At 33.9% G+C, this 14,649-nt stretch overlaps 1 protein-coding gene across 1 annotated transcript; it reads right to left on the bottom strand.

Annotated features, from left to right (window-relative positions):
* Positions 1-176: 176 nt before the first annotated feature.
* On the bottom strand, positions 177-6,335 carry areg (amphiregulin). Its single transcript, XM_038277351.1, has 6 exons — positions 6,167-6,335; positions 4,051-4,224; positions 3,661-3,889; positions 3,389-3,553; positions 1,936-2,049; positions 177-493 (listed from the first exon to the last, which is right to left on the bottom strand). The coding sequence occupies exons 1-5, from the start codon at positions 6,201-6,203 to the stop codon at positions 1,956-1,958; spliced, it is 699 nt and encodes a 232-aa protein (XP_038133279.1). The 5' UTR covers positions 6,204-6,335; the 3' UTR covers positions 177-493; positions 1,936-1,955.
* Positions 6,336-14,649: the final 8,314 nt, after the last annotated feature.

Genomic DNA, 14,649 nt, shown 5'->3' with positions numbered 1-14,649 from the left:
CTATTAATTAACTATATCTTCCCGTTCTAGTTATTTAATATATTTATAATCTTCTGGTAAACATGCACAACACCACTGAACATCTAGCTTCAAGACTGTTGTGTTTTTGTGAGTGGTCTGATGACACATGTAATGACTTCATAGAAAGGAATGTAAACAAGACATTAGACAAAAGATAAGTGGACAAAGAAATACTTAGGTAATTTATTCAAAATCAAATTTAAGCACTTTTCAAGAGTTTGATGCATTTTGAGTTTTTTGACCTAAAACAAATGAAGTGCAATAAATAAAACCAAACCTACAAAAAAAAAAAAGAAAATAAAAGGTTGAATGCTCAGCATTCATTTAAACATGACATCTTAAAAATAAATTCAACAAACACAGGTATAGTTTATAAGCAATAAATATTCACTCTAAATAAATTAATTAGCGCAGTTTTGTACGTCTATTTCTCTCTTGGGTCACTGGATTCTTCTTTTAATTGGCCACTTGTCTGTGGAAAAAAGTAAAACAAATATTTAGAGGAAAACAAGAGGAAACTAATCCTAAAGAGGCAAGTTAACACATGTATACATAGATTGCAGTATCTATTTTGGCGTGCAAGATCAGGATGTGCACAATAAGTGTGTCAGTACTGTTATTGTGCATACACTGGTAAATGTGCATGATCTGATATGTGGTTTCTCTTTATTATTAGTATGCTCTGCAAAGACAGCATATACTGAGACACCCTATGCTATGCAGACTAATTTGCATAGTTCCCCTTTTGCATGATGCAGCAGGCTGCATATTCACAACAAAAACAACAGTGTATAGTTTCCCCCACTTGCCACTCCTTTCTGTTTAGCTTAAAAGTCATGTGACAAGAGTTGAAACAGAAATACCAGAGACCTTTGAAATGAATTAATGAAAACACAAACAGGATAACATGGTTACAGTTTGATAAAGGTCTGTTTTCAATTATTTGAACCCAAGAACTAAACTCCAGCTGCCCTCCTTAGCTTTTCTTTTAATTTGACTCTGTAACTCTGCAGTAAAAAAGGAGTAGCAAAGCAATAATAGGAGCTATAGCCTAACAGATAAATAGGAATATGTAACAGCATAAAACTACTAAAGTCTTAACTTCCTTCTATCAGCACATTTTAAGGTATAGATACATCTTTTAATTTTTTTTATGTATTTAGATTTATTACATTGACACTCATTGGAGAATTCTTTGACATTCTATGCGATGCTCCAACACAAAATACTGGACAACTGTGAAATGAATGGAGAATTATGCACACTTTATTTGTTCATTTATTTATTGAAATTACCAATCTAAAACGTTAATAATTGCATAAAATCAAATTATTCAAAACTTTGTTGGTTCTAGATTTGGCTCCAGTTACACCTGCAAGATACACTTGTTGGTATTTCTGCTGCAAACCCCTAAAGTCCATGCTTAATTCAATTGACTGACTATTGTATAATATGTGTTAAGGCATAAAATAGGTAACATGCTGTAGCCTTCCAAATACGGTCTCTCAATAACTTTTCTCATACCTCTCCTCATGAAGACTAGATACTGGAAATGCATGTGAAATGGATTATTAGACTGTGCTTTTTCTTGATTAAATAAAAGTAACACTGTTCCATTTATTTAATCAAGAAAAAGCACAGTCTAATAATCCATTTCACATGCATTACTAATAATTTCTATTGTATGCTGTTTTCACAAGTCAGGTTATGTTTAAGGCACATCTGAATAAAGGAATCAGCATTCAAAATGAGTGCCTAACATTTTAGATATTATTGTATATAAGCATTACTGAAAAATATGTATTATCTACTTTACATTTATGCACTGCTATTGCTTTAAATCTCCCAAAGTAAAACTCTGTAAATACACCTAAGCTTGCACAAAAAACAGGCCAAAAGCTCAGTGAAACACACCTCTTTGTAACTTGATGTCATCACACCACAACATCCCCAACGGGTTTCTGGAGTTTCTCCTGCTCTGACCCAGTTCCAATGTAAGAGGCCAGGAAGTTTTTATGGGACCTGTAACTGTAAATGACATTCACAATCAGAGTGGTCAAAGCGAAAACAAACTGAAAAACACATTCCTGCTCTTATGACAGTGAGATGATTGCAGAGGTTCTGTATTCTATGAATTTAGTTGATCCTAAATAAACCTAAATGTCTCTGCAACATTTTGAGTGGATAGTATTGTGCAACCGAATATTTATTTTGCCCTGTCTCGATTAAAAATGAAACTTAAGGAAGTATTTTTATTTCTCAGAAATAGCCTTTGCTTTCTCTTTGAATCCCATCTGATGAAGCTATTCATTTCTGTAGATCATTTATGGCTTGGCTGTGCAATAGCTGGGATTACTGCCAGCCAGCAATCATTGGATCATTACAACCGGGTTAAATATCGACAAGGAACTCTAGGACTTGTCACACAAGGACTCTAAGCAATCTTAATCTGGATTTCAGCATGACTAATGGTTTGTTGTGACACTTATTTATGGTGAAATTATAAATTTCACTACAAGTCACGGAAGCTGGAAAACTCCATCCTTGAAGTTTGGTGAGCAATACTTGTTTAGTGTGGGTGTGTTGGGGCGTGTTGGAGTGCTTTTTCATTCGGTACTGTGTTCATACGCCAGGAAGTGTTTCTGAGCCAAATGTCTGGATTGTAATGTGTGTTATGCTGGGATCTCATGGGTGTGGATGGCAGCCAGTAATCTTCCCCTATTATAGTTTCGAGGGAGTCAAAAACTTTTTTTTTGTTTTATGCCAGAGGAATCCCATCTTTTTTATGTCTCATCAAAAATAGATTTTAAAGGGATTCACTTAGCAACAACGGTGTTAATATCCAGGTTTCCATATTAACTGGTTGCAGTGTTGTGAGTTTACCCCCCAAAAAAAGTGGAAAATTAGAAAATTTGCACAAAAACATTTAAAATAGATTAAACTATGTCTGGTTAGCATTCAAAAACCTAAAATATGGATTCAAGTGGCCAATAGTGAGTCCTATTTGCCCTTAATGAAGAAATTTGAAATGAAGGGTTTGTATTTTTCCCTTTGTTAAAGGTTTCAAACTTCTAGGTTTTTGATACATCTTTTAAATTATTTTGTTAAGTATTTAGGCTTTTTTTCTTTATATATTTATTCACAACTTCAATTTGTCTGCTGATCGTTTCTAAAAACACTGAGCTAAAATTCTTCCTTTAACTCTTGTTTGTAAGAAATTTATATTACCAGCAGTTTTTTTTTTACAAGAATATATAATGATTTGTTTTTCAGGTTCATGCACTGAAAAACAGATGTGGCAACATCCCCATTCAAATGTTGCATTTGTCTGCTAGGATTTGTCTAAGTATGACTTTTTCAAACTTACTGAACACAGATCATTAGGAGGATGGCACAGCAGCTGATGACTGAAAGCACGACTGCAATGACCACCAGCACTGTCTGTACCAGCTCCGTGTTGTCACTCTGAGCGGGTTTGACTGCCCCCAAGGTTTGAATGCCACAACGCGCTCCATCGTAACCTTTCATACATCTACAAAATAAACAACAGATCACTCAATGGATACATTTAAATGCTTTTAAATGGGTTTTACATTCACTAACCTAAAAAAATACAAAGTAAAACTGAGCTGTACTCACATGCACACTGGTTCTCTCAGACCCTCCATGTATTTGCAGAAGCCATGAATGCAGAAGCCCAGGTGTGTAGAGGTGCAGGGATTTTGAGTTGAAGTGAGAGCGGATGTGTGCCCACTTGTTATGACTGTGTGATCAGGGTTGAGAGGTGTTGTGATTTTGTTTCTTTGTTTGTTTTTCCTCTTCCCTTTCCCTTTCTTTTTTCTCCTCTCATCTTTATCAGCATGCAGCTCTGTAAGCGAAAACAGTAGGTTCAACAGGAAATTGTAAAAGTGGACAGAAAATATTTCATTTCATTCTGATTTTTAAATGTTATCAACTAACTGACTATGGAAAACATCTAATGGGGAATGTATGTCATTCAAAGACAGAAACGTATTTATTGTCTCTTACCATGGTGGATCACGTTTTCATTGTCTCCTCCTGAAAGTTCTTCTACTCCCAGCTCATCATCGTCGTTGAGTGAACGAAGGTGTCCCTCCCCGGAGGCTGGACCAGTTGTCACTCTGGCTAACTCCCCAGAATATGTGTCCTCAGATCCCTGAGCACCCAGATTGCTGCAGACAACTGTAAAAACCCAGAATGGAACATAAACACATATTAGGTAAAAAAGAGGTAAAATTAAATTGAAAACAACCAAAAACATTATTTTCTTAGGTGAAAATAAAAGAAAAAACTATTATAATACAGTATAATAAAGCAAATGTAGTCCGTAATTGCAAGCTTTGCATTTTGCTGCCATTTAATTTTATTTTCTCTGTGCTTTTCTCCCCAAAGAGAGTACCCCAGACCCATGATATTTGTTTTCATCAATATCTCTTTACTGAACAGAACACTATTTAAGCTGACATTAACCTTTGCTATACTTAACATAGCTGAAAAATGCTATTCTGTTATTCTGTTCTATGGCCTCTGAGTTCAGCTGTTTCTAAAATGAAAGAAGTAATTGATGGAAATGGTTGATGGTGAAAAAAAGAGGTAGGGGTTTGAGCCACTGCTCTGTCCCTCTCAGTCTTTCTGTCCTCTGCTCACCAACAGCAAGTCTTGCTTCAATACATTGTGGCTACAATGTAGCTTACAAACATCAGTGCCTGAATATGTGAGTGAATGAGCAGAGTAAAGCACTTTGGGGTATTCATATTTGATATAACAATAAGTATAAGCCATTTACCATTATGTGTACTCTCCGTTTCAATAGAATGTCTCTAGTCTGTAGCTGTGTCCCTTTCCAACCTGGAGACATTGATAAAGCTAGTGTTGTATTCAAGCTTGTTATTTTTTCTGTTCTACACTGCAAAAACAATCTAGAAAGAAGTAATAAATTCTTAAATTAGGTGTATTTAGCCTTAATTAGCAGTTAAATCTGATTATTTGCCCATGGAATGAGTATTTTTACTCTTCAAATAAGAAAATTTCATAATATTCACTTTAAATAAGAAAATAAAATTGTTTTTTTCTTACTTTAAATGTAAATTGTCTTGTTCCATTGGCAAAGTGTCTCACTTATCTCCTCAATTCAAGAGAAAATGCACGTATTTTAAGAAAAAAATTACTTATTGAAATTTCATTCTTTTCAGAGTATGGAAAGGACCTCTGGTGCAGTACTTCTTTTGTGTGTCTTTTTTGTATTTAGCGTTTTTTTTTGCTCTAAGCCCCTATCCTGCTTAATGGGATTTCTGCATGCCAATGAGGCAGCACAGTTTGCTGGGCTTTCTAAGATAGATAACCAATTACCATCTGGCGTTATGTTATCAGTTGAATTGGACTCTATTTACACGATCTGAATCTGAACATTTAATTTTGATTTCATACTCTAGCCGCTAGAGTAAAGTGAAGTCTGTCACTTGTTTTCTATTAGTTAAGAACTTCAAATTTTAAAATCTCAGTAAAAATAAAATAAAAAGTGAAAATGAGGTGCTTTACCAGTCTAAGCTTGATAGACTTGCTTTTTCTATCAAGCATAATCGTAGCATCATGGGCTAAGTGTAACAAAGTCTGAAAGAGATGAAGCTGTTGTAGCTCAGAAAGGTCAGGATAATGATTGTGCTTTCCAATAAAAATATCTAAAAAAATACTGACTGCATTTTGTCCCTTAGAATATCATTACCCACAAATAAATAGAAATATATTACAAATTGTCTGTAAACGGAAGCCTTAAGTCCTTCTTCAAATGTCTCCACTGTAATATTTCTAATAATGAGAGCAGTGCTGAATGGGCTAAATTAGTACACATTAAAAAAAATAAATGACTCCTCTTAAGGACAGCATTCAACAAATAAGATTGATAAGTTATTTAAAACACAATGACATATCAAATGTACTTACTTCTGTTGGTATGATTTCACCAACCTTTTTTTTTTTTTTTTTTACCAAAAATACCTGAAATTCTCTATTCCTCCCTGACAAGTCATTACCCGCAGATTCACATTTTTTAGTACTCTTCTCCTCCCTTTACATTACTAATTTAATTTCTTGCAAATAGAGAATTTAAGTACAAGTCTAGACTTACCGATGCACAGCAGAGAAATGATGATGAGAGTGTTCATATCCCAGGAAGACGGAGTGTTGCGTATTACAGTCCTGCACTTATCTGTGTCTGACTTTGTGAGTGTGTGTGTGTGTGTGTGGGAATGTCTGGAAGTTGCTTGCTGATGGAGTTTGTGCTTTGCTCTCTTGGCTTCCACTAGGTGCAGCTTTTATAGACCAACGCCTGCCACAAAACCATGGGGGGAAAGAAGGGTGTGAGTGTGTGTTATAGGGCAAGAAATGTGTGTGTCTGTTTAATGATTAACAATAAACCATATGACTAAAAAAGGAATGGGACGAATTGAATGGATGCATGTTGTCCGACTCTAGTCCCATCACCATTAGAAAACAGAAATAGCTGCTACTAGATTGGTCATTGCTGTAAATGTCTTTCCACAAGCCTCTAATCATTAAACTGCCTTAATTACACCTTCAGTTCAGTTGTTACAGTGTAGTGAATATAGTTTTCTTCAATTTTGCCAGATTTAAGTGTTTTAGATAATACATTAAAGTACATAATCCGACAAAAATAACCTGAGTAAAAATAAAAATAAAATGATATGTTATATTTTTAGGTGGAAATAGCAATTCAAACGTAACTGGTTCAATGTTAAAAATAAATTGCAACCAGCTGCATCTCTGAATTAAATTGTGTGCCAATGGGTCCTTTTATTATATCAGCAAACCATTCAAAAGGTTTAAGCTTTGTTTGGTCTGTCCACACAACCTCTTCCTTAACTGTCTCCAGAATAATTCACACCGACCTTGGTGAGGCAAGTGAGGCCTACGTTGTTTAAGATGCATGTTACAACCACCTGAAGAGGTGTTGGTGTCCCTTTAGAGTAATTTTTGGTGACTCTTGAAATGACACCCCTGTTTCACTGTGTTACAGTCGAGGTTCAAAGACTTGGCTTTATAACTCATTATTTAGTCAAATATATAAAAATTATAATTTGCCTGTTTTTTATGGTTTTCTTATGGTAAGGTCATGTTATCTTTTTTGGTTACATTAGCCCACTTCCTGTTGTTAGAAGGGCTCTGCATTCGTGACTTTTTTAACAGGTCAAGTAGTAATCAAACCTACGTCTAACTTGGAAGATTACATTCAAATAACCAACGAATGTGGCTCATCACAAATGATTAATGAGGGAATAATCTAGCAAATATAATAAGGTTGGTTTGAATTATTTTTTTTTATGTTGTTATTAAATATGAGCATTATTTAAAACTTCCTTTTGCTTTCTGAATGTTTTATATTATGTGTTGATGATTACAAACTTTAGATGAGGTGAAAAGCAACAATAAGCAACCCTGACGAGTGCAAATACTTCAGCAAGAAACTCTGACGTCGGTTGTTAATTTGGCTTTATACTTTTGGGATGGAGACATTTTACAAATTGGTGTGAGCAAATTATCAAAATCAAACAAATTTTTTTATTTTATTTGGCAATAAAGATGTGTAGTTATGAAGTGTCATACAGAGGGGTGGCTGAACTTTGCTCAGGATTCAGAGTCATAAAAAGATAACATACTCTCTATGGTTGGGTGTGTGACAGAATAGTATCACGTGAAAAAAAAATAGTTCTGTTTTTTGTTTAAAGCTACAGCTGTTTATGTTTGTCAGTTTAAATTTGATCCAAATGAGTACAAAAGCAAAGATCATATGGAATAAAAACTCAGATTACATTCACCCATTTTGTGACAGGATTGTCCAGTCTGTCTCTGACTTGGTCTGCTGTAAACTGGGAAGCTGTTAGGCATGCACCACAAATCTCACCCAGTGATTGATCGATATAAGGAATTTGTAAAAATAAGCTCATCTTCATTTTATTAAGTAGTGTACTGTAGGCATTTTGCCAATAATCACCAAATCTAATGAAAAATGCATAGATAAATTAGAATATCCATGAAGTTATATCACTCTATGTATGTTGCTATCTGATGAAAAAAAAAAATTATAATTTCATAAGTGAGACTCTTGCATGTCAGTGAACTTTTATGATAGCAAATTAGTGATAGTTGGTTATATGTGCAAATACTGTTCAGTGATGAGAAGTTCTCTAACAGTGACATGGCAAGAGGCAGTAATGTTGTAACGGCATATGAATTACGACACAGATATTAAATTGTTTGTAATTGAGGGCTATTGATAGAATATTTGATGTATTTGTTTATTGTATCTGTTATTTAAATACTGTTTACCTAATTCTTTATTAGAACGTTCCACAAGTTTCTTTTTATCAGTGAGACCTCACCTATTATTATGTTTCTTTTTTTTCTCTGTGTTTGATAAAATGATGCTTAGTGTTTTCTATTTTAGTCCTTGGTAACCAAGAAGACACCTTGAGGCTTGGGTGGGGAAGCTGCATTCATGTTTGTGTTGCTCATTTTGTTTTGTCTGCAAAGAGAGGCTGTACCGTCACACGTGACACAGTGGAATCCCTTAGAAACCACGCAGAATGGCAAGAACTTTGTCTTCATTCCACAGTCTATGGTTAAACTCTTGAGACATTTTATTTATAATGGTTGTGGAATGAGATTGTTTGGATTAAGCATAAGAATGGCATTGTTGATATGGCAATGACAATGAATATATTAAAATTCTGACACAAGCCTGAAGAAAAGCCCCTCATAACAGCCTCCTATTTTAACACTCAAGTGCCTAGATAACAGCCTAAATTTAAAATATTTTGTATGAATGAACAATTTAAAACATAAAAGAACAGCCTTGCAATAAGTAGTAGAATTGATAATCATTTAAATTATTCTGGGTTTTTTTTATTGATTGATTAAAAAGTGATGCTCTAAAATCTATATGAGTTTTACTATTTAAGATTATTTTTATATAAATGTAAACAATGAAGAACATAATACAAAGGCCCTACAACACTTTGTAATGGAAAAAAAACCTTGGATTAATGTAAAAAAAAGTCTAATCAATAACCATTTTTGATTAGCTCCCAACTACAACTTACATTAGCAAGTCTTAGCAACAACAAATAAACTTATCAACTGCGATTCCAGTTAATGACAAACTACAAATCTGATTAGAAAGCAAATTCCTGTTGACAAACTCAGGTTGGACTAGTTGGTTTAAGTAACCAGAACAAAAAAAGAGTAGGACTTGCTTGCCACCACTGCTGCAAAAACAGGACCAGAACTAGGGATAATTATTTTAATAGGAAGCAATCGATGTTAATAACAATAATTAGCCAGCTTTAAATGAGTTAAACTCAAGATGAGTTCAACAAGCTGTAATTCTAACAAATCTTTGTCATTTCAGCAACTACAAGTTTGTTCAGATAACAAATAGATTCTTGTTAGAAATTAAACTGTTTGCAGCAAACATGACTTTGACTGGCTAACCATTTTAGTTCAGACACTTTTTTTCTGATAATAGATGTTATTTCTTAATAATTTAATCTTTAGTAAAATAAACAAAGACTCTGAATTTTGTTAAGTTGAAGCTCAGACTTTAGAATCCCTTTGTTTATTTTGGTACTTTGGTTATAAACCTTATTTCTTTATGATCAACATTATGTGCATTTTTTGTTTTTTGGAGACTTCAATGTTTGCAATCGATATTTGTAAGAGCATTCTGTGCAAATAATTCATGAATCATAAATGCATTTAAGCATACAATAACCTTGCATATAGCTTCATAATATCTGTACAGTTTTGTGCTAGTGCATGACAAGGATCCCAAACAGATGTTCTGACAGCAGGACAGAAAAATAAATAGTACTGTGAATTAATTGAATCTTGATAATTGTTTGGGTCATTGCTGCAGACAAAAGTGCCTAAAGAAAATCGGTCTTTACTCTCACACTGCTACATAAAGAAAGAAAGGAGATACCATTAATGGCATAAAAACAAGTTTTGATCTAAAAACAATCGCGTTTGCGCTACACGAGGAAGCATTTGTTTTGTCAAAGGACACGCAAGGTTGCAGCTTAAAAGGGCTTCCCTTCCACCAACAACATTACTCATTGAATGAACAACCTACTATTAATTATGCAATAATTTGGTAAGAACAAGTTATGAATTCTCAATGCGTTAATCCACAAGTTTTATATTTAGAACAAAACGGAAGCCATTTAGTGGGTGTGTTTGTGGGTCTTAGTGTGTTAGTGCATGCTAATGTGTTTTTAAGTATGTCTTAAGAGAGGAGTCTAGTTAATGTTTATGTGTCACCACACTAGGTCATTTGCATAGAGAACTTGTTGCAAGTCTTAAGTTGACTTTTAATTGCTGCTCATTGACTTTGGAATAAGCGCCTATAGACGTGCAGAGAATTAAATCTGGCCACTGATTAACTAATATTGCAAATCAGAACAGCTCAGGTTAGGTCACAATGATTCTGTACCTTATACTTAGAAATGTGCCGGCTCTCTGATAACATAACAAAACTGTAATTTAAGTATTAAAAAGTTGTTGTTGTTTTCTTTTTAAACCGAATATTCTTTAGAGAGGCATTTATCAGTCGAATGGTGTGAGAAGGCCAGAAGCCACAAGCTATTAGCTTTATTTACAAGGAAGCTTTACTGCAGCTCTCTCATGTAGGCACATGACAAAATATTTGGAAATTAGGACAAGATTCTATATTAAAATAATGCAACATGTAGCTTGTGGTATTCTTGTATTCTTGTATTTTGTTATTATATTAGCATTTTGAAATAAGAACTGGAGCTTCCAGCAACATTAAAAAAAACATAGTGCTCTTGCCTCTAGTTTAAAATGTTCTCAATTGCCCAATTTAGGGATTTTATGTTTTCCCAATATAGCATATAATAGGAACACACTGTGTTGAATTTCCCAAGATTTCAAAACAAATTTATAACCTTTCCATACATGTACTCCAGAGGTGTAAACTCTCTACCTGGGGTTTAAACCCTAAAAGTGTCTTTGTGAGGCAACAGTGTAAAGCAGCAGAGAAGGGAAGACAATACTCTGAGGAAGAATGTTGAGCAAAACCCTTTTATTATGTTATTAAGTATTACCATCTGCCTTGCACATGTGATCTCAATGGAATTATTTTCTTTCTTTCTGATTTTAATCCTCTTGCTCTTTTGGATGAATATGAAATGTATTTCCTGGAAGAAATGTAATATTGGAATTAGTGAACATTTCCCATCACAGTCTTCACAAGAGCTGTAGGTCTGATGTTTGTGATAGTTTAAGACGGTTCTTTGGGGTTTCTAAGTTATATTGTTCTATTTTCAACCAGCAACTAAAACTCTTTGAATCTTTTATGAGTGTTTTAAACTTTGTGCTGATAGATGACCTGGTATATACACATACAGTAGGTTGATGTAACATACTAAAACAAGTCTAAACATAACTGTTTATTAGTGAACTACAATCAAAACATGCTTTTAAACACTTTTTTGGGAGCATACATATTTAAGTATGATTAATACAGATTAATTTATCGTGTTTTTCAAGGTGAAAATATAAAACACTCTCATGATTAAAAAAAGAACAGAATTGGGTGCTAAAGATTATGGATTTCCTAATGCATAGAAAGCTATTTATGCATTTTAAGGTTTATGCAAATTAATACTGTCCACAGATGCCTTTCTATAGTACTTGAAATGGTAGTGTCACAAAGTAGAAAATAACCTCACCGTAGACTTATGGGCATCAGAAATGTTTGTTTTCAGGGACAGCATAACAAATTTAAACACACGTTTACACTTGGAAATGTTCATTTGTCTGTTTTACATTTAAAAGCAGCTTTTAAAAAGCTGTTAGTGTTGGCCTAGCAAACTGAGGCAAATAAAGTAGCAACACAGCAGACCCTCTCTGTTTTCGTCCTCTCAATGGAGGTTAATTTTGAAATCTCAACTGACCTTACATCATTTTCAAAGTAATAACAGACATGTATGTCTCTATGGGGAGACCTGCTTATGAAATAAACGAAACCCATCCAAACCGCGCCCCCAATTTTATCTTGGATACATCGATGTGAAAGTTGAAGATAATAGAGATGTGGATGCAGCAGCATCAACAGAACATAATTTTTCTTACATTTATTGTTTTATCAATGTCTGTGTTTTTTCTCAAATATAAAAAAGACAGCTCCTGATCTTCCTCTGTTTATTTATTGTTCACATTTAATTAAAATGTCATAAACAGGAAAATTACTTTCCTTCTTGACAAAGCTTATAGTTAGAATGGGCTCAGGTTATCCTGCACTATCTCTATAATGTTGCTGCTATAGGCTTAGACTGCTGGAGGACATAGGGACCACTTTTTTGCTTCATTCTATCTCTATTCTCCCATTCTGCAGTATTCGTTAGTTCAACCCTCTGTTCCTGTTTGGCTGGGGCACCATCCAGGAAAGAAATATCAGCTGTGCTGATGCCATCAACATCTCTGTTTATAGATGTTTGAGCTTGGCTTGTTTATTAGTGTAGTGCCATTTCTCTTACTTTGACTAACTGTATGTGCTCTCTTTTATCCTCTGACATGGGAGTTGGCTCGGAGCTCATCTGCCAGGCTTTGTGTTTCCTGGATGGGGCTGCCTGTGGAGCTGGTTCACAGTTTCCTTTTGTTCCTCTGCTTCTTTCTGCGTGTCTGCTTCTGTCTCCTTGCACCCCAGTCACCTTGTCAGATGGGCGCTCACACTGAGTCTGGTTCCCTTGGAGGTTTATTCCTGTTAAAAGGTAGTACTTGTCTCCACTTCGGCTACTGTACATGAACGATCAGTGTGGGAATTCTAAAGAGTTCAAGAGTTAAAGCAATTAGCTGGTTTACCTAAGATAGAGGACTTTTAACCAATCAGACTATGATCTCTTTGAATTGTCTTTGTAAAGTGTCCTGACATGGCATGTGTTGTGAATCTGCACCATATAAACAAACTGAATTGAAATCGAAAGTGAATTACTTCCACAAACTGGATGACACCAAAACCAGCCCTGTTTTTGTTTAATTTGTTTTAAATTGATCTTGAAAAATCTTTTCTTTGTGTTATGTATTTAATATGGCAACAAATTGATCACAGATTTGACATAAAAGTGAGTGTTTCAATTTGTTAGACTTTAAATGATCAAGTTTAAATGATCAATTGCACAGCAGCAACGACTGGGACATTTGTGGTTTGCATCAACCATTTCCTCGGCTTCACTCCTGGCCTGTGGTCTGTCTGCATGAACTTTGCATGTTCTACCTATGTATATGTACCCCACCTTTTGCCTAAATATTGCTAGAGATAGAAACCAGCCCCCTCTGACAATGATAAATGTTGTATTTACTTAACCCAGGTATTTTAGTTGCTTTCTCTAAATCAAGGTGTTGGAACATATATAAAAATTAAATAAATGGATTCCAATAACTTAACTTAACATATAAAGTTTAAAAGCATGTGTTAAATGCAATTTTACAATCTGAAGTTAGAGGACTTAAGTCCACAATGCTAGGTTTAGTGGACTTAATTAGCTTGTCTTTAGTTCTCATGTTAAAGAAAATATGAGATACTTTTTAGATCAAACAATTTTGGATTCAATCTGGTATTTAAGATACTAATTAAGACTGAAGCCCCTGATCCAAAATGTAGGATATTAATGCTTGACTGATCTTTAAATTTCCAAATGGTTTAACCGAATGGATTTTGGTTAAGATGAGCCGTTTAAAACTTGACAATTATAAATATTGACACCAGTTAGATTTTAACCGTAATCCCAAACACACATCAAAACTAGAATTGTAAAGGTATTCGCAGTCCTTCTATGAAAACTTATCTGAAATGATTTAATTATATCTTTGTTAAAGCACTTTGCCGGTTTTTTTTCTTTTGTACTTCTTTTTATATGTATTTGTATGTGCGTTTGTATGGATGTATAGAATATATATGTATATATATATATATATATATATATATATATATATATATATATATATATATATATATATATATATATATATATATATATATATAAACATCTTCCTTTCTTTTTTCTTTCTTCTTTTCTAGTTTCTAGTCTTTTTTATGCACATTTATTTGAAATAAATGCATTAATTGAAATCAAAATAAAAACATTGAGCATTAATGTTAATGTAGCTAACATTAGGCATTTAGTATACATTTACCTTAGTCATATTTTTTCTATCAAAACAATCATAATGAAATAAATGCTACGATTTGTAATGCGAAGCGTGGCCAAATATGCAGCAAACATTAGGCTAAGACCTTGCTAATGATTAGGGAAAGTGTGTGGTTCTTTAAGCAAATAATAGAGTGTGAGATTATCTTTGTGGCTACACTTACAAATTCGACATTGTGTCAATGGACAAAATAAACAAAAAATAAGAAAATGTATTAGTTATTGTATTCTGGCTTTCATCCTTACTTTTTTATTGAAGTTGTTTTATACAATCACCAATTTACGAAGAAAAATGTATTCTGTTGGCAAATCAAATAAGTTCTAGATTATCAGTTTAACCAAACATTTGCTTTTTAATTTC

Source organism: Cyprinodon tularosa, unplaced genomic scaffold (genome assembly GCF_016077235.1).
Source record: "Cyprinodon tularosa strain WSP-4 unplaced genomic scaffold, ASM1607723v1 ctg130, whole genome shotgun sequence".
In the NCBI taxonomy this organism is placed as follows: domain Eukaryota; kingdom Metazoa; phylum Chordata; class Actinopteri; order Cyprinodontiformes; family Cyprinodontidae; genus Cyprinodon; species Cyprinodon tularosa.
This window is presented reverse-complemented; position numbering and strand designations above follow the sequence as displayed.

Coding starts and splice junctions, on each gene's coding strand:
- areg (XM_038277351.1), bottom strand. CDS start 6,203: ATGAACACTCTCATCATCATTTCTCTGCTGTGCATCG. Junction 3,554..3,660: donor CTGAGAGAACCAGTGTGCAT/GTGAGTACAGCT, acceptor TTTATTTTGTAG/ATGTATGAAAGGTTACGATG. Junction 2,050..3,388: donor CTCCTAATGATCTGTGTTCA/GTAAGTTTGAAA, acceptor TGTCATTTACAG/TTACAGGTCCCATAAAAACT.